The sequence below is a fragment of the Myotis nattereri genome (genome assembly GCF_964212035.1).
Source record: "Myotis nattereri genome assembly, chromosome: 3".
Classification (NCBI taxonomy): domain Eukaryota; kingdom Metazoa; phylum Chordata; class Mammalia; order Chiroptera; family Vespertilionidae; genus Myotis; species Myotis nattereri.
Window position 1 is genome coordinate 151,774,120 of NC_138077.1, and position 21,080 is coordinate 151,795,199.

Consider the following 21,080-nt stretch of genomic DNA (forward strand, 5'->3'; position numbering starts at 1 on the left):
TACCTCATAATCAGTCACTTAATTTTGTTTTAGTCTCATAGACCTGAAGCCTCCCTTGTTTTCACCCCTTTGAAGTTCTCTTACTAACTCACTTTTTATTGGCTGAGTAGTTCAAGTTATAATCAACAAACCAGTGCTAATATAAAGTTACAGGCATTCATCCCAATGTGAAAATGGGTTGGTACTTGGGGCTTTTGTCTGCTATGATTACTTAGCTGTTAACCTTTTGGAAGTTTTGCTGAGCAAATTTTAGAGTTCAGATACTTCTCTAAATAAACTTCTTTCATAATGGACTAATCCGTTCTGTTCTCCTGTTCTGGAGATGCCACTGGGACTTGGCTAATTACCATTACCTTGATTGAGCTGAGCCGTGTGTCAGGTTCTCACAGGTGGAGGACAAGCCCTCCAAAGCACAAAGAGCAGCTGTGGGCTAAGGTGGGGCAGTCTCAATTAAAAGGCATGGCTGCCATGCGAGCTCACCATTTTAGAATGATTATCACTTTGATACACTACTATAAAAGCAAAGGAGTTGAAATTTTCCATTAGACACCTTGTTGGGGAGTTTTATCTGGTCAGGTTACTTGACTACTGGAGTGTGGAAAAATCTTTAAGAACTAGATTTTGTAGGTACAGGATGTACGAGGCAATGTCCACTTACTGTGACAGCTTTTAGGGCAGATTTTATTTGGCAATGGCAGTGGTGTTTACCCCACAGAGGCTGGTAGTAGCAACGGATCTAACATACTCAGCTGGAAACCCTAATAAGTTATTATCTACTAAGTGCTAGGCATTTTGTCTATAATATGGCAACTCCTTTCAACCTTACAGAGGCTTATATTTCTAGAGATAAGCAAACAAGCTCAAAGAGGTTGACTGACACAAAGCCAGGAAACCAAGTGGGAGAGCCAGTGTCTGTCTGCCCTTCGAAGTTTCTCCTTTCTCTATTGTGGCCATGCTCCCCCAAACCAACAGTAAGTCTGCACCAAATTTACAAGATTCCAGTCTACTTAAGATTGTGTTCCTACCATTTCAGCAAAAGTCAAAAAGGGGATAGTGGTTCCAGAAGATCGAATAAAAGTAAGAGGCAAGCTAATATTACAAACATTCCCAAAGAATGACAAAATACATAATAGAAGGTAGACCAGTAAACTATGTAATGTTAGAATAATTTAAGATTGATCTTGGTTTCAATTTTGCAGGGTCCTTATTTTTTTTTAATTTCACTGGAGGATATTTTGTCCATTGCTTTTCAGAGACAGAGCAGGGTGGGGGTTGGGGGAAGAAACATTGATGTGAGAGAGACATATCCACTGGTTGCCTCCTATAGGCGCCCTGACTGGGACCAGGTCAAACCTGCAACTGAAGTTATGTGCCCATGACTGGGAATCAAACCTGCCAGCCTATGGTGTGTGGGCTGAAGCTCTAACCACTGAACACACAGGCTAGGGCTGCAGAGTCCTTTTATCGTCCGCTTACCCTTTATTTTTAAACAGAAGGCTATAAGAACATTCAGTTGGAAGCCCTCCAAAAAGAAACAATTTCATACACTGCTAATAAAAATGTATAAATTGATTAAGTTTTCTAGGGGTCAAAGTGGCAGTAACAAAAGCTTTTAAAAATTGGCATCTTCTTTCCACTAGCAATTCCATTTCCACGTACTCATCTTAAGGAATATTAAGAACACATAAAAGATTAGTAACACGATGTTCTTTAAAGCAGTTTATTAGTGAAAAATTAGAAACAACCTAGAAATCGACAGTCGTTTAGTAAAATGTGGCACATATGATGGAATACCATGCAGCTATTAAAAAAGATGCAGCAATACATTTGACACAGCAGGATGGTCATGGTGTTGTCAAGTGAAAAAGTTACAAAACAGTATGTACAAGTTGATCCCACTTAAAAATGTCTACAAAAGCATGGAAGAGTCTGGAAGGCTATACACCTAAGTAACAGTTCTCCCTGGATGGTGGTATTATAGGTTATTTTTATCTTTTAAGCTATATTTTCACATTTTTTTCCTTTTTATCAACACATCTGACTTTTATTAAGCATTAACAATTCTTAAACAAACCTCCTTTGAAGTGGGAATGAGAGCAGAGCTTAGCAACCTGAGTCAGAGATGCATGTTAGTCTGATACCACTATAATGGTTTGTTGGGGTGCTTTGATGTCAAACTGCCACTGCACTGAGTGGAAATGGGGGTTGTTGGGCTTACCTTTCTCAGACTATCCCACTAACTCCCACAGCAACCAAGTACTGGCATTCTATACTTTACGTTCATGTCCACTTTATAATATAGCCCAACAAGATTCCTCTACACTGAAGACAGCACTTGTTGTTGTTACAGGTACAGAAGGCAGGAATTTCTCAAGTGATGTCAGATAATAGGCCTGAAGGTGACAGGGAAGTTTTCCTTGTTCTACTGAAGTGGTTCTCTACCTTAACAGAACAATTACCATGTGGTTTATAAAAACAGATTGCTAGGTCCTACCTCCGAGTTTGATTCAGTAGGTCTTGGATATGGCTTAGAAATAGTTTTTTTGAGTACACACCATGTGCTAGCCTTAAGCTAACAACTGTGATCAAAAGAATTATGGTCTGCATCTCAGAAAGCCTGCATTCTTAAGTGATCAATATATACTAAACAAATTATAAAAGTAACTATAATTTTGATTAATGCTAGAAGACAATTTTTGTCTTAAAATGTTACATGAAGAACTAAGACTAGTTCTACAGCCCCTTGAAGAAAAAAAATCAGTACAACTTAATGTAGGAAGTACTTGGAAATATGAATTAGCATTTTTGACAGTTCCTCGATATGCTGCTATTGTCCATTTTGGGGTCTCACACTGAGAACCACTGCCCTACTGAGTAGGCTTCCTAATTAGGACAATGGGGGGAAAAGGGCTGGTGTGCTCTTAAATACCCTTCCTCCCCTTTTGAGTCTCAAGAAGTGGAGAAGGGGTTGAGACAAAGCTGGCTGTAGGTCGAAGTGCAAAGCCATCTATTTATTATGGCTCCTCACCCAGGCTTGAAGTGCTACACACTACGACACCATATTTCAAAAGTTCAGGCATTTGGGAAGTACAGTAGAGATTTTTGAGGACTCCTGTCAACAGAGCTGAGCCTAAATAAACAATGCTGTAGCTTCTTGTCCAGCATTCCATCACCCTCCCCCCAATTTATCTCAGAAAATGTCCTCCCAACACCAGCTCCTACATTCACATTCTGTTCGCTTGTACTGGTGGAAGGTAACAGCATCCTAGGAGGATGGACTCTAACCCACTGGATTCAGGTTTATTTCTCACGTTACCCAGAGTGAGGCACACTTCTATTTCCCTAATCTTCTATAATATGAATTCTTTTAATTAGCACCATAAACAAAGATTTAACACCATGGACTTTTAGGTTAGATTACTTTGAGGACAAATGTAGAGACAACCCAACCACTTATTTTTATTTGTAAAAGAGCCTACAGTTATCTCCAAGTTTATTTTTTATTCATGAGAATCCTTCACATGTTACTATACCTAAGCTCTGGGGCACAAAGTTTATTTAAATAATTCTGAATTGCACCGTGAATTAATAGGCTTCCCAAGCTTTTCTTCTATGCCTAAAGAACCTTTATGGGCCTTTACCTGAGTAAAAATTAAATCTATGACTTTACAAAACAAGCCAAAACCAAAATAAAACTAACCCCCATCCCCAACAAGCACACAAAAAACCATTAAAATAAAAAGCAATAAACAGAAGAATAAGCCCACATGTTGTGGTAGATTTGTAGTAAACAAAGGCACAAGAAGCCTTAGAACCATAATATTATTGAAGGCTAATGTACATCACTGGGTTACTATAGTCAATACTCATTTAGTGGAAGGCAGAAGGGTCTAATAAAATTTTGCACTGACTGTGGTGAGGTTAAACCAGGGGTGGGCAAACTTTTTGATTCGAGGGCCACAATGGGTTCTTAAACTGGACCGGAGGGCCGGAACAAAAGCGTGGATGGAGTGTTTGTGTGAACTAATATAAATTCAAAGTAAACATCATTACATAAAAGGGTACGGTCTTTTTTTTTTTTTTAGTTTTATTCATTTCAAACGGGCCGGGGCCGTAGTTTGCCTACGGCTGGGTTAAACCTAGATCTGAGTCTGATTTAAAGAGGGTGGAGGATAGGACAAGAGTACAACAGATCATATCATATCATATATATAAAAGAGGTATCTCTGGTTCAGTCATAAACGAGGCCTACAGTCTTGGTAGATCAGGAAGCTACAAGGGCTAAAAAGTGAAAACTGGTAGAGAATTTCCTATGTGTCAAAACTTTCCCTAAAAATTGCCTAACATACAAGATAATAATAACCTTAAGGTGGCATAATTATCCCCATTTTACTAATAAGGAAACAGCAGTTCATGCGTTATCTCTGTTGAAGTTCAGAGAGCACAGTATGCAAGGAAGACTGGATTTGAATCCAGGGACCATTCCATTCCAGTGGTCGTACTCTCCCCTTCATTACTCTACTTCCTATAAACCAGATTTATAGTTGCTGTTTTAAAAGTTGACCTGAATTTTTTTTTTTAAATGATCTTTAAAGCCTAAATCTTGACTTTATAAAACATAATAGGTAGTACTCTAGGCTGTCTGTAGAACTTCCTTTCTGGGGGTGGGAAGTGGGGTGGGGGGGCGGGAAGCTTGCTCGCTTGGTTCTATAGCAAACCAGCTTGAGCAGCTTTTGGCTTGAGTATGGCAATTCACAGTGTGAATCAAAGTGTCTTGTACAACTATAAAATCTCAGAGTAATTTGTCTCATAGCACCGAAATAAAAGGGTAACAACTACTGTTAAAAGTTTAGACTGAGTTAAATTATCAACATGTTTACCAAGTTATTAGGAACTCTAAAACACCATTTTGAAACATCCTTTTGTGTTAAGTATTTATCATTTTTTAAAGTACCAAAAAAATATCATTTTGATGCACTAACATTCCCTGAAATGAGCTACATCTCTGCAATTCTTGTGTAAGTTAGCCTGAATTACTTTCCATTGTCAGAATGTATTATACTCTTTTGGCTCCTGGCCTGGCACATCTTTTCCTCTATGAAGCACTTCCTCTTCAAACGACCTCCCATTCACCAAATCTCAATCAGGTGACGCCCAAAGCACCGAAACACAGTACCTTATCCTATCATGACAGTGACACTTATTCTGCATCTTGTTATCAACACAGTACCTGGACCTCAACAAATGCTTAATAAATGATAGAATAAGAATGACAGAAGTTCTAACATGGACACAATCTGTTGATTCACAGCAATGGTCCAAATAACAATTTTCTGACTCAAAGTGTGTCACTAATAATTTCAGTAAGTGTGTGTTTCATAACTACAGATCCTGATCAAGATAAACTAAGTTTATCAATATTTTGTAAGTTAATAAGTTTTCAAAGTTTTATTAGTAAGCTCAGAGTAACCAAAAGTGGATTGTTTGTATACACTTTATGATGAATGTAGTTTCACTGGTTTGTATTTTTATAAAGATTTGTTGTTCAGTAAAAACAAATTCTCTGTATTGTACTGCAGTATGTTCTTAATGAGTCCAATTCTGATCATGCTTAAACTGTGCCAATTGAACAATTTTAAAACATTGCTTAGTGAATTGAACTTGCCTCAGATGTTTTAGAACCTTTACTGCAAAAATACCAGAGAAGTATGGTAGTGCTTTTCAAAGACTAGTAGTTGTTCTTAAATTTAAATCATTCAGTAGTGTTTAATAAAATAAACAACCCCCCCCCTCAAAATAACCCATTGAAATATGGTATTGAAATCATTCAACTTCTGTTGGAAAACAAGGTAAACATGGTATAATTGCATTTCTGTTCAAGGAAACATTCAGAAACACATTCTTCACAAAAGAGGTTTATATCCTAGGTCTCTTCTGAAACCAAAAGTTAAAAACAAATTTTAATTTTATTCTTTGGCTATACCTAATAAATGAGTCACTGATATCAATTCACAATAAATTTATTTTACAGAAAAGAAAAAGCTTGCCATTAATGAAAAATTCAGTAGAAAACAGTTCTTCTGTTTTAAGTTGGGGCTCAAAAGTAGAAGCTGCTTATTAGTGAAACCTCAGTAGAAAGAGAATTTTGTAAGAAAACATTCTTGGTATGAAAGTTCTAACATAAATTCTGTAATGAAATAGTTACCAAGCAATTTTATTGGCAGAAAGCTCGTTTCTGATGGCTGGTATTTTCTTTTCAGTCTCTTTAAGACATTAACATGGAAGATACTAAACCTGCTTTATTTAGAGTTAGTTGTATATAAATAGGGTGTCATGATGGATAATCTTTCCATAGTCCACCTATTTAATTGAGCAGTTCTAAGTAGGTAATTGGCACCCTACCCTTCTGATTTCCCCTTTCCCCCATTAGCCAGTCTGAATCCATTCCAACGACACTGAACACAGTGATCACCTACAAAATAAAAATATTTCCAGTTACTATGTTAAAAAATAAACACATAGGAAACTAATCAGATTTGTATTTAACTATTCACTATCAAGGGACTTTAAACATTATTGCCAATTTTGCTAAAAGTTAAAGGATATTTTTTAGAGGCAGTTTTAGAAATCTTCCAGTTATTTAGCAGTTAAAAGCTTTAAATATTTATGTGATGTTATATTTTGTTAAAGAATAGTAGTTAAAATTCTATAAAATTGAAATCTATGAAAGCATTCATGATAAACTATTTCCAAATAAGTAATGAGGAATTTGCATTTTGTTATACTAGAAGATATGTCAATCTACAATAGTTTTCTTCTTATACCCACATTACTCACCTCATCTGCAAGAAGTGATAATTCACTACTGTTTGCAGCATCATAATCGTATAGAACCCGGGCCTTTCTGCTGCCACTGCCCTCCTTAAGGTCAATAAGGTTGGAAGGAGAGGTCATTACTAGGCCACTTGAAGTCATGGCAGAAGAACCAATCACATTTGATGAAGCAGATGGTACAGGTACCACGGAAGTCTGATTGTTGTTAGAATGATAACTGGATGGAAAACTGTTGAGAAGAAAATGGCTAATTAACTATTTTCAAGCAACCAAAGCTCCTGGATACCACCACTTGATGGCAGTGTTTACTTGCTACCAACTTTCACTGTGAATAGAGATTTATGGATGCTGATATTTTAATGACAAAGTGTGCTGACCAGCTTATTATGCCTCTTGCAGTATCTTGACTCCTCTAAGCCTCATGCACATGAAGTCTGTCAACAAATCCTACTGCCTCTACTTTTAAAATTCACTACTAGAGTTTGACCACTTCCCCCACATCTACCACAATGACCCTGACCCAAGCCACCATCATCTTCTGAGTGACCAAATCATTCCAACAGGTTCCAAACAGGTCTGTCAGCTTCCATCCCATGCCCTCTAACAACTATCCTCAACAGAGCAGCCAAGAACAATTCTCCAAAAGGCTAAAATCAAATCATGCCACTCAACAGATCAAAATCTCTAAAGGGTCCTCATATCTGAATAAAGGCCTAAGTCCAAACAGTGGCTTCCAGAGCCCTGTGTGTTCCAGCTCCGTCTCCTCAATTCATCTCCAACCAAGCCCTCCTTGCTGTTGCTTGAATGTAACAGCCATGTCCCTGCTTCAGGGCTTTTGTTCCTGCTATACCCTTCCTGGAGCATCGTCTTTCAGAAGCTGCATATTTTGCTTCCTTACATCTTCTAAGTCTCTGTCTTCCCTGACAAACAGCTACCCTAACCAAGGTACTAGCTTGCTGTATTTTTCTCTATAGCATTTATCACCTTCTAATATATGATGTAATTCACATATACAGTGATTTTTCTACTTCCCTCTACCCCCAAATAGAATGTAGGTTCCATTTCTAATTCAAGTTTCCCTCTAAAGTTAAGAATACATTTCCTAGCATTCCTTCCTGAGTGAACTCAAGTCCTCAGCAGTGATTAAATATACACATTTCTGAAGATAGAAATAAAGCCCTCTCTCTCCACCTATGAGGTTTTAAAAGTCTCTAACCATGGAATTTTACTTTCAAATTTACTAGTATGTTTGGCTGTTGTTTAGCCACTAAGATCTACCTATGTTAATTTTGGGGAATTTATGGAAAAAACAAAACAAAACACTAACCAACCAAAAAACCTGAAAGGCCCTTTTCACCTTTTAAGAACTTTAATGACACACTAAAAAAAATTAGACTTCCTGATATAACCTGATATGTTAAAACCTCCCAGTTATTTAAGAATACATTTACTAATCTTGTGAGAAGTGCTTCTGTTTTCTCGTCTATAAAATGTGGATGTATTAATACCCACTTCGCTGGTGTGAGGATTATAACATTATTACATATGAGGTGTCTAAAAGAGTGTCTGGGGACACTGGAGCCCTTCCTAAGTAATCGCTGCTTTTCAGTTACTATTACTAACAACACTGCTACTTTAGCCATTAGCATTACAACCTGGTTTTACTCTTCAGAAATAGCTCTTGAATTTGTTACTGTGGATTTGGATGACTTTCAAGTTCTACATTTAAAGACCTACAAGTTTTCCCACTCTCAATCACTGGTCATTACCAGTAATATAATTCACTGAGGGCAGAGAGACAGGCTAGACATTCTTTCTCCGAATAATAGCACTATTTTCACTTTGTAATGTTTGAGGTTATCCTCAAGTGTAGCAAGGAAACTAGATTTTGTTTGAATGGCTGAATTCCAAGCATTTGTGTGGTTTTAAGCAGAAAGCAAGTATGAATGGTAACAATAGCAACTCCTCTGCAGCACTCCCAGAGTATTAGGACAAAGTGAATAGGAAGTAGTAAAGCTTCTTGGACTTAAAATAGTTATAGTGACGTGGGGAAGAAAATGGTATTCGGCTCTCAGATAGTAATACCACTAACAAAACTTTAAATATAAAAGAAGTGTAAATCCTTCTATAAATCCTATTAGAATAACTAATGGTATTAGGATACAATTCATTTTTAAGATCTAAAATTGTTTTGTAAATGTGCGTAATTTTGTTCTAAGTCTAGTTTTGAAAGATTAATATGCAGAAAGGAACATCAAAGTGTTGAGGACATTTTTTGCCTTAGTCCTTGAGAAGTAAACTTCAAACACCCTTGAAGCTATTTTTACATAGTGCAATAAAGGTATTCACTTAAATTATCTTCTCATCCCTGTTAACATTCTTCTGTGTTAGAAGAGCTCAAAATGTTTTTTATAACCTTAGAAGTCTGATAATAGGTTTCTTTTTTTAAAAAACTGATTTTGCCCTAGCCATTTTGGCTCAGTGGATAGAGTGTCGGCCTATGGACCCAAGAGTCCTGGGTTCAATTCTGGTCAAGGGCATGTACATTGGTTGCAGGCTCCTTCCAGGTCCGGGCCCTGGAGGTTGGGGCTCATGCAGGAGGCAACTAACCGATGTGCTTCTCTCACACCGATACCTCTGTTTTTCCCTCTCTCTAAAAATCAATAGAAAAATATCCTTGGGTGAAGATTAAAAAAATTTAAAAAATAAAAAACCTGACTTAAAGCAAGCTAATAAAAGCCTTTAATTTTTCTAATCTTCATCTCTAATACTACTTTATAAGAAAAGACCTGAATTTCTTTTCTTATCAGGAATTTCATGAGAAAAGAAAATTACCACCTTCCCAGTTGTTTCTGAAGGTCTAACATGTACTGGTAACATTGTGCATAGTAAGTCATCTGGGCTTCTACAAAGTCATTCAGACAGCGGAGGTGATGGGCCTGTGAAGGAAAGTTACAGTCACTTCTTGGCTCTATAATCTATCATAAGGGGAAACAGAATACAACACTGTACTCAGGGAGAATCACTAGTATCTAGCACTTTACTACAAGGCTTATTAAGACTGACCATGGCCAACTGTGTAATAACAAACTGCTTAGCCAACAAAAATCAATAAATGGTTGATTATGGTGGGAGAACTAGGTGATAGAGTGTAAATAAAAATTTAAAATATTTCTTCATATATCTTAAAAAGTGTCACAGTTTAAATTTCCCTGATAAATAACTAAAAAGGAAGTTCAGGTTTTCTTCCGCAAATTGCCTGAGGACTATCAAAGTCCTTTGTTCCAAATGAATTTCCAATAAATGAATACTCACGTGTGTACTGCTAATTCCTTCTAGCAGAAGTCTGGTAATCTCTGCCTGACGATCGAATTCACTTTGAGTTATTCTTAATTCCTGTTCAGACTTAAATTGGAACATAGTTTTAGAACCTCATTAAGAGGACTTAGTCCATTTTACATACATTTATGTAGACTGTCAAAGAAAAACCCCAAACAAATCCTAAATGATAATCTGGCAATTCTCTGATTCTGCTTTTATATCTAAACTGGTCCCTGGTTTCTAGACATTAGTTTTTCTATATTACTCAATCTAGACAGAACTGATTCCTTATAAGTACCTGATTCAAAAGAATCTATTAATGCCAAAGCTTAATGGCATACACATGAAAGTCTAGAAAAACTACTGGGACAACCAATATATTTCCAAGTATCAACTTTGCCATTTTACAAAATCTTAAAATCACTAGTTTACATGTATAAAATATTTCAAAAAATCCTCAAACTACTACTATAGTTACTTTATTTTGAACTTAAAGATAGTCTTTAATATTAAATGAACAACTTCAGAACAAAATCACAGGATTTTAACCACTCGGATGTTTAGTTACCAAACATATACTTGTTTCTAGAACATAGTTTTTAGGTTTCTTCTAAGGATTCTTTAACCTACATAAATGTCTTTAAGTTTTCTTTCCAAATTTTGCATGAAATAATGTTTTAAGCAGAAATATTACCCAAAAGATATGCTAGGGTTTTTCTGCAAGTAATGGGTTCCCTTTAATCAGTGGTGTGCTGGGGTAAACTGACTTTCTATGAAATACAAAAGCACTAATGTGTTTATTTTCATGGTGTAAATACTCCTACACAGTTGATTTCAAGCCACCAAGCTCAAGTCCCTGAACTTGGAGTTGGAAAGAGGTGTGTGTATAATAGTACACTACTCTTAGCTTCAACCATTGATATAGGTTTAGTGCTGGGACAAAACAGATCACTAAAAAATCAACATAATATAAAAACAGTAAATACTGGCAAAACCATCTTCTCAAACTTTTAGCAAGAGTTGGTTGGTAGTAAGTGAGTAGGTCACTCAAAATAGCTCTTTCACTGGAGATCATCATTATTAATAACATTATAATGGTATTTTCCACCTCTCCAGAATAAATAGCTTCCCAACCCCAGCCAAATAATTGCAGTATTTTCAGGACTATGTAAAACTACTTTAAGTATAAAAAGTCTGAGCTTTTTCCCTTCATACCCCATCTCCCTCTCTTTCACCCTTGGTGGCAACAGTTAGCCTATTGAACCAATCAACAAGGAAGCAGCAGCAAAATAGATAATCAGTTGCTTAAGTATTCTAATTTCACTGGCAAAAGGCCTGGCAGAGGGAACTAAGAACTGACCAGTAGATTGGATTTATAGAAATAAGCTTACATTACTCAATAAATGGTGTTAAAATTAAATTTACTTGACTAAAACCACCATGAAGACATGCTGCTTTGATACAGGGCTGAAGTAACCTTCATCTGGAAGCTAGTAAGAAGTGGAAGCAAGTCCCAGGAGAAAAATCAATGTTCTTCTTAAGGAAAATATTAAGGAAAACCAATCACTTCAGTGTTACATTTGTACTATTTACTATTCTGCTTGCTTGAATGCAAAAAGTCTGATTAATAGAAATAACCATAACAAACCAAAAATAAATAAATGAGGCTAGTTCCATGTACAACTTGAATTAATAACCTTTAGTAGGCTTTAATGGCAGAAAAGCCTACTAAGTGACAATATTTTTGTACAAGGTATAAACAAGTATGCTAAGTAGATTAAAAGTGAAGTTTGAGTCTGAAGTAGAAATAATGTTTTGTTTTGTTTTTCTCTTTCAAATAATTTTAATAACCTGGTAGTGAGTCAAAATATGAAAAGAGGATTCAAATTTATTTCCTTTAAGGGGGATGCTACCATGATTGCCTTACACAAGCATAACCAAAGTTAATGATGACAATGGATTCCAAAGAGTGAGGATGTTAAGAAGACTTCAAGGTTCAGATTGAAGAACTTGGTTTTGGTGATTTGGTGTGGAGATGTGGAACTAGTGTTTTAAAGCTAAGACACTGAATAAAAAAATAAAATAATCTCAAGGACAAGGGATCAGACTTCCAGGTTTAAGCAACCTAGGCTTTATATTTAGAAAAGGTAAATGATAGGAAGAAAAAAAATCTCATTAAAAAACAAACAAACAAGTTTCAGTGTGTACTGGGGTAGTTGCAAGTGATGAAAGTCCCAAATAATTTCTACTTCTACACATATAATTGAATCTGAGAGGCAGAGGTTAACTGAAATTAGGTTCAGCATAATCAATTTACTTAGGAAGAAAATGATTCATACTAGACAGGTAAAAAGGGTTTAAAGAAAGACAATAAATTTAAAGGGTTTTTATTCTGTCCTCCAGAAGATCTCATTCCCTGACTTAATTTTACAATTGAAAGGTAGAGTTCTAGAGAAAAGAATTACTGCTTAGATTACTGTTACTGGGCTAACTGATCTAGAGCAGTGGTCCCCAACCTTTTTTTGGCTATGCCCCACCTAAGCATCTCTAAAGTCCCAATGCCCCTTCTGTGACCTATAATTCTTATTCAAAAAGTGAAGTCCTATTCACGTGGAGGAAGCCTAAAAGGCCATTAACTTGGTCTAAACAAGCTTCCAAAGAATATGGCATCCATGAAAGAGAAAAATAAAATAACAAAAGGACAGTTGAAATACTGAGGAAGAAATAACTAAGAAATTATTTAAAATATAGTAATATGAAGTGATATGAAAAAATAGCAAATAAAGTTTCAAAACACATAATAGAGAACTGAAATGCATAAATATAACACAAAATATATTTATATACTGTATATGAGGCCCCTAGAACCATAAGAAATGCAAAAACTTCACTGTTAATAACTCATTCTCGAATTGCCCTCCTTAAAAATCAAATTGCCCCCCCTATGGGGCATGTGCCCCACGTTGGGAACCACTGATCTAGAGTATATGGTAGCATAACTTGGATCAGAAAAGCAAGAAAAGTCCTTTTAAGATGTAACTTGGGAAAAGGGCAAGAATTTGTTGGTCTGTGATATCAGCTAGAAATTTAAATCATGTATTTTCTGTGACAAACTTCATCAGTGTTACTTACTTTATCCTATGGGCTTAAATCTTTAAAATATTCCAGAAACATAAATTAAACATTTTTAAATTATGACAAAAGTGAGATTTACAGAAGAATTTTTGATATATTTCTTAAGTTCCTCTCATATATACATAATATAAGTATTTGTTTCATGAATTGTTTCCCATTATATCAAATATTTCCTAAAGTTGTAGAGACTGAATCAAATAAATTTTTTAAGTATACCTGCATGCTAACCAAAGTGGAAGAGACCCTGGTTTTCTTGCTTAATCTATATTCTCTTCTATATTACTCTGCCATCTTTGCATGCTAGAAGTTCTAAAAGACATCAGAGGCCAGGGTGAAACTATAGCTAAATTGATGAATAGATTCCACAAAAGGGGATGAGAATATAAGTTAAGAATTTCACATTGGATTGCCAAGTCATAGAATCAACAGCTCCATAACCTATGCACAGAACAGATTGTATAGTCAGCAATCCTACTGTCAAAAAATAAATAAAGTAAATGAAAAACGCTTCTGAAGATTTCCAATAGCATTTAAAACAAATCTGCATTAAAGTCATGATTTTATTTATTAAAGTCTTGCTTAGTTATTTGATTTCCCAGCTCAGAAAGATTAGAAATGATAACAACAGGCTAGTCGCAGACATATGGACAACTTCTAAAAGTGACAGTTTGACAAGAAGACAACACACTTCAAAAGCAAAAGATCTAATTGTTACACAGTATAATAATGAATATTCATAATAAAGACCCTAACTTTAAGTAAAATTCAATATATGTTATCCTGTTTAATGCAGCATCAAAATACTTTTTGTACAAATGTTTTTAACTAAAGTGACAGAAAAATAAGCTTTGGTGCTGGAGAGAACAAGTTTCAGTTACCTAGAAAATTTACTTGTGTGACGCGAACACAGAGAATACGATGTTAACTATATTTTACATAATTGCCATATGAATAAACCAAGTATTTAAACTGTCTCTGGCAAGGAACTATAAAGATTACCACTTAATCTATCAGGTATCAATAGTGTGTGCAAACAATATCTCTGCAGGACTGTTCTATTGCTCTGTGGACCTGAGTGTTCCATAATCATTTTCAGATTTTATAAGATACAGTAACAAAGACTGTGACTAGCCCCACGGTTATCGTCCAATATTCTCTGAGTGAATGACAATTAAATTTGTTTCATAATTCTGTAGTTTAATAATTTACTTACTTTTGTCACTTCCTCTGCCCAAATCTAGCCAGCATTAAAAATTAGAGAAAAATATACAGCATGAAAGTTGGAATTTAACATTTTCTACAACTTAGTATAGAGAAATGTAAATATTTTAATTCAAATGGCATACTCCTTTTCTCAGGATCACATTATCAGGTGAAATATAGTAGTAACTAAATTAGTACAGTTTAATATACTGTGAAAGTATGCCTTCATATGTATAAATACTATTGATTTTTGAATCTTATAATGATTCTCTAAATTAATAAGAATAACAGTTATCTAAAATGGAATATTTAACCCCTCTTAGTTCTAGTTTTCTTATTTATAAAAGTTTGGACCAAATGATTTCTAATTCCTCATTAGGCCTAAACTCTACAACTTTAGGAAATTAAAATAAAGCAAAAGTAAATGTACACTGAACACGGATATAGTCATTGGGATGGTGGGGGCGGGGGGAGACAATAAACTAGAGATACTAGTATAATGAATTTAAAATTACCAGAGTTAAATACATCTTATTATAAGTAGATGATATCAGTAATAAGACAAGTGCCTAATAAATGAAACAGTCTTGCTAATTGGTTAGGATATTTTTACAAAAGAAAACCTACAATTTATATACTAACTTACCAATGACAGAAAGAAATAGTCTCACACTTTTCGTTTTCCTACAGATAGGACAATGGAAATAAATAAATGCATTCTCTTGCTATCTCAGGAAAGCCCTCATTTAGTCAGTGATTCATGGATTGCACCCCCCCCCCCTTTAATTCAATGCTAATATTGGGAATAAAAGCAGCTAGTTTAACTGCCAATTTATTATCAACTTTACTACAATTTCCATGTCACTTCTGTGGAAGTAATTTATGTAGGAGTATAATATACCAAATACTCATAAATCTTTACTAGCTAACACTTTTAAGATTTGGGCAGTGTTCAGATTTTTCATATTTCTATCATGTTAAAAAATCAAAAATTCCCAGCCGGCCAGGTGTGGCTCAGCAGTTGACCAAGGAACCAAGAGGTCACCAGTTCAATTCCCAGTCAAGGTATATGCCTGGGTTGCCCCCATTTGGGGGAGTACAGAAGGCAGCCAATCAATGATTCTCACTCAGCATTGATGTTTCTATCTCTCTTTCCCTCTCCCTTCTTCTCTGAAATCAATACAAATATATTTAAAAAAAATTTCTAGCATCTCCTAAATTTCCTCCAATCAAGCTCAATACATACTTTGGATACTATATATAACAATTCTCACTTTCAATTCCTGTCCACCATTGTCTCTATTCTGCAATTTTCTTAAGTGAGCATATGGAGGAATGGGCCTTCCCACTACATAAATACCAAAACTATTGAGGTTTGTTTTGGCCTGGAATTGCAAAAGATTCATTCTATGTTGAGTTTGGGTGAAAATTAAGGGGACGTTGAAGATACTGAGAAACAAAATAAATACGTATACCTTATCCCTTTCTCTGTAAGTTTTGTTAATTTTCTTTGCCAAAAGTGAACATATAAAGTGCCAGCTAAATTAACATCTTTTATAGGGCATAAAAGGCACAATAAATTTATGTGTAAATTCAGACTGTAAAATCTGAATTTGGCATAGCTAATATATTTGGCAATTAGAACACATTCTTTCTTTTTAGTTCCAATATTATTTAAGCTATTATTCCACATATATTTTGTTAAACTAATGAATGCATGTCTTTTTGAATATTGTAGACCATTAAATGCAGATGATAGCAGGAGAAGGCACTTTATTCAAGATGTAGAAAACACAGTAGGCCAACAAACCTTTAGCCATTTTACATGCAGGAAGTTGAGCATGTAAGAGAAATTTACCATAATGTTATCTCCTTCAAGGTGAGCTGAGTTTAGTTGCTTAAATACATAGGTAAGAGACAAAGAACACATTATACCAATGAACACAGTGAAATAAGTTTTTTCTGCACAATAAAGAACACACAAACAGGTATTATTACTTTAAAAAAACTCTCTGTTTGTTCTATGGAATTTCAGAGTGGTACCTATTCTATTTTTCCAAAAGATTCAAATTTTCAAAGACAAAAAATATGGTTGGCCGAAACCGGTTTGGCTCAGTGGATAGAGCGTCGGCCTGCGGACTGAAGGGTCCCAGGTTCGATTCCGGTCAGGGGCATGTGCCTGGGTTGTGGGCACATCCCCGGTGGGAGATGTGCAGGAGGCGGCTGATCGATGTTTCTCTTTCATCGATGTTTCTAACTCTCTGTCTCTCTCCCTTCCTCTCTGTAAAAAATCAATAAAATATATTTAAAAAAAAATATGGTTGATGTCTGATTTAAAATTAAAATCATTTAGGGAAAATGCATCACTTTAAAAACTGCTGCCATTATCTATAATTTTTATTAAAATTTTCACTATGAAAGCCCTTTTGCCTACCCACAGCTTTCCCATTCAAAGGAATAAACTAGTCATAAAACAATCCATGGAAATTTATAAATAAGTAAAATCAAAGAAAGTCCGAGGTTACAGTAACCTCTTCAGCTGCCACTTAAAACTAGGAAATGTGTCAAAGAAGAAAAGAATAAAGCAAACCCAAACTTCTGGTGGTTTCTATTTTTCTGTATTCTCTAAGTAAACGGAAAGTAAATGCAAAAAGCCTATTTAAGGAAGTTAGTCTGTTCCTGAAGATGATGTCAGGATAATTCTGAGGTAAAATTGACAGTGAATTTGGAATTACTGTCCTGTCAAAGATAGCACGTTTCCTGCAGTAACTAATACAGAATCTCCAAAAGAGAAACAGTATAGAAGAAAATAATTTATTTTGCACATACAAGGTACTGGGGTAATCTCATAAGACATCACTGTCCAATACCAAGTTATCAGTTTTAAATTTCATTCAAAATCAAGTCTCAGTCTTTTCTTTCCCAAAATGACAGGCACAAGAGACTTTTACCAATACTGTGGTAACATGCTCCTTAAGGCAATGATTTTTGATGGTGGCAGTGGTAGTGAATTGTGAACAGAAGGCAGTGGGAATGTAATAAGGCTCTTACTTAACAAAAGATATCTCTTAGCTCAAATTAAGAATTAACTTATTAGCGTCCTCTAATAAATCCAGACTTGTTTATATTTGTACCATCATAAAGTTGTTCCAATTCAAATCTGATTCATCTCTTCAAATTTTGGAATAAAGATTTAAACAATATAAATGTTAGATTAAATAAGAAGCTTATAAATAAAACCTTTCACAAAGTTTTATATACATTATCATTGAATTACTACATTTAATATATACCCACTCAGTTTTATCTGAGATTGTTTTAATGAAAAGTATACAAGAACTTATTTATCCAAATAGGTTTCCTTCCCTGCAAAGCAGTCACCTGTCAGTCCCTGTTGCCGCTGTTTGAATGTTTTTGGAGCTATTCTTGGTGACAACTCCTTTAGTCAATTTGAGTCACATGTGGAAAGAGTTACATATACCTTTTAAGCCACACACAAGCATTCTCTAGTGTGATTCATTATCATCTTAATTACTATTTATTTTTCTATTTCAAATATAATCAAGCTATCTCCAAAAAATCTATTTGCCATCACTGGTGACTGAGGATATTTAAACAACATGACACAGCTTGAGGAGCTCATAATTCTCATAATTTTTGTTTTTTAGCAACAGGGGTATCACTGAAATAAGAACATTGCCTGCTGATATAACTACTTTGCACTGATTTGGATATATTAAGTTCTGATAACAAAAACAACACTCTAAAGTCATATTCTAGTCTTATTGACGAATTGTAGCTTGCACTGTATATGAATAAAATATTTTACAAGTCTGAAAATTATTAACCTAAAATGTTTTTTAAATTAAAGAACACTACTTACTGAAGCTCTAGTTTCTGCAGCTTTTGCCTTTTTTAGTCTGGTTTTTGCAGCATCCAAATCCAGTCTCTTATTTTGTAGTAGCTTCCTTTCTTTCTATAAGAAAAATATAAAGGCTAATGATATTAAAAGCCAGTAAGAGCATACTTTTAAAATATTATTTTACATTAGTATTTAAAGTATTATTTTCCATAAAATATATGAATCATCTGATAAACTGAGATCTATAATTACAAAACTGGCTATACAGTATTTGACTCCTTTTTCCTACTGTTCTCAATTTTAAAACAATAGAGACATTCTAGATATCTGAGTAAGATGGCAGGTAACAGTGAAAACAGAAATATTATTTTTAATACTTTGGGATTTTGCTCCCTAGGAAATATTTGGCAATATCTTCTTGGTTATCACAACTGGGGGAGGAATATTACTAGCATCCAATGGCAGAAGCCAAGAATGCTGCTAAACATCCCACAATGCAGTCTAGCTCCCACAACAAAGAATTATTCAGCCTAAAATGCCAGTAGTGCCCAGGATGAAAAACTTAAAAAAAATTTAAAAATTTTTACTGATTTCAGAGAGAAGGAGAGAAACATCGATTGGCTGCCTCCTGCACGCCCCACACTGCAGATCAAGCGTGCAACCCGGGCATGTGCCCTGACCGGGTACCGAACCACAACCTCTTGGTACATGGGTCGATGCTTAACCACTGAGTCACACCGGCCAGACTGGAATGAAAAACTTTTACAGCATTACAGTTTATCTAGAAAGTGCCTATGATGAAGGAAGTGTAGGCCTAGTGTAAAGCTGCTTGATACGCTATGTGATCACATGTACCATAGCATGGAGAGCAACTCTACTACTCCAACTTACAGAATAGATAATGAATAAACATCGAATTCCTCATGGGAACTTCAAGTTTCTATAAAATAGTCACTGTCTGTTTTATTTTTAGACAGATTTCACATATCAAATTTCATCCCATTGACAATCTAGTATCTTTTAAATTGTATTTCAACTTGCTGATTTTTCCTTTGTCTCAGCCAAATACTTTTACCTAGAGATAAATTCATTGTAAATATGTTTTCTGTAATATTTTATAACACGAAACCTGCAAGCAATGTTTGACCTAATATTTAAAATAGAGCAGTCTTGCAATAATCTTAGAAAAAATAGCCACCTAAATCTCCATCCTCCATCACTTAATAACAGACTAATAGATTGGGTTTGGGAAAGTGATATTTCTTACACATCAGCAAATAACACAGCTACGTGAAAAGAAAACAGACTTCTAGGGATGCAAAACGACAGGAAGTCTAATAGCCAGAAATATAGCTTCTAATAATTAGGTTTCTGGCTCCCAGTTTAATGGCTATCCTATGGTGATATTTTGTGACATATTTTAATAATCATTGCAGGAACCTCTCTCTATAGATTTTAATGCTGGTAATAAGTAAGAATGATGTAAGAGTATCTCAATAACAGGGACACAAAAATGGAGTCTGTATCATCAATAGTCCTGTATTTTAATTAGCTTTGTGTTCTGTTAAATACATACCTAGCTAGGTTATTTAAAATTTCTAATCTGTGACATCTCCATAGTTAAGATGGCAAATTATTCACTAAAAACTGTAAATATATATCTAAATATTTTAATAAAAATTAAAGCACTTTCAACTCACAGCAATTGTTTTATAATCTCCTTCTATAAAGTTTCTTAAAGGAGTGAGAAAATTTAAAGCTGCTGTTTGAATCAGCTCTCTGTCTGCAGTTCCAATTCGCTTTTGTGTTTCTCCACACTTAATAAGAGCATTACCTGAAAAGAAAAAAAAAGGTTTTTTTAAACTATTGTCTGATAATGTTGGAAAACAGAATCATGTCAACGTAAATCAGCAATTTGATCTGCTTCATAGTTGTTACTTGTTTACTTAAGTAAAAATCAAATAGAAATAACTTCTATTTTAAATAAAATAACTGTAAAATAAGGCAGTTTTATTTTATTTTATTTTTTAAAAAAATATATTTTATTGATTTTTTACAGAGAGGAAGGGAGAGGGATAGAGAGTTAGAAAAATCGATCAACTGCCTCCTGCACCCCTGCCACTGGGGATGTGCCTGCAACCAAGGTACATGCCCTTGACTGGAATCGAACCTGGGACCCTTGAGTTTGCAGGTCGACGCTCTATCAACTGAGCCAAACCGGTTAGGGCAGGCAGTTTTATTTTAAAAGTTATTAAGATTATAAATATCTAAATAAAAATGACAAAGATAAACTCGTGTCAGAGTTAATTGTACTAATTGTATCAATGGGACAAAAGAGGATGGATACAATGAAAAGTATGTACCATCACAGCTCAAATAGTGTAGATTTGTTTAAAGTATAGTGCTTAAAATATTTTACTAAGTAGATCAAGTCAAAATTTGACTTCTGTTTCTATATTTATGTACTTATCTCAAATATCTATAAATAACAGTATGCCATATATTGGTATTTTAAGTTAAAGAAAAAATCCATGTTTTGAAAGAAAAGTACTGTGGAAAATAGTGAAAGAAAAGGGAACCACAAGATCAAGATTCTACTCCCAGTTCTATCTCTAATAAGCTTTAGTTCTGTGGATCTTAATTCCTTCACGTTAGAATGAGATTAGATCTGATTGGTAAGGAAGTAATAATATAACATAGCAGTTAAGAGATCAATTTCTGGATA

At 34.9% G+C, this 21,080-nt stretch overlaps 1 protein-coding gene across 5 annotated transcripts in view; it reads right to left on the reverse strand.

Moving 5' to 3' along the window:
- Window positions 1–1,704: 1,704 nt before the first annotated feature.
- The window catches only part of SH3GLB1 (SH3 domain containing GRB2 like, endophilin B1), a 33,985-nt gene continuing 14,609 nt past the window's right edge, over window positions 1,705–21,080 (reverse strand). For 3 of the 5 annotated variants that reach the window (XM_081086492.1, XM_081086493.1, XM_081086494.1), the window contains 6 exons: window positions 20,056–20,189; window positions 18,377–18,469; window positions 10,150–10,239; window positions 9,673–9,773; window positions 6,838–7,063; window positions 1,705–6,472 (listed from right to left, as the gene is read on the reverse strand). In XM_081086492.1, coding sequence (XP_080942618.1) covers window positions 6,365–6,472; window positions 6,838–7,063; window positions 9,673–9,773; window positions 10,150–10,239; window positions 18,377–18,469; window positions 20,056–20,189 — 752 coding nt within the window. In that variant the 3' untranslated portion in view covers window positions 1,705–6,364. Of the gene's footprint in view, window positions 6,473–6,837; window positions 7,064–9,672; window positions 9,774–10,149; window positions 10,240–14,503; window positions 14,528–16,303; window positions 16,391–18,376; window positions 18,470–20,055; window positions 20,190–21,080 lie in introns of all 5 variants that reach the window. The other 2 variants (XM_081086491.1, XM_081086490.1) reach the window with 2 other exon arrangements.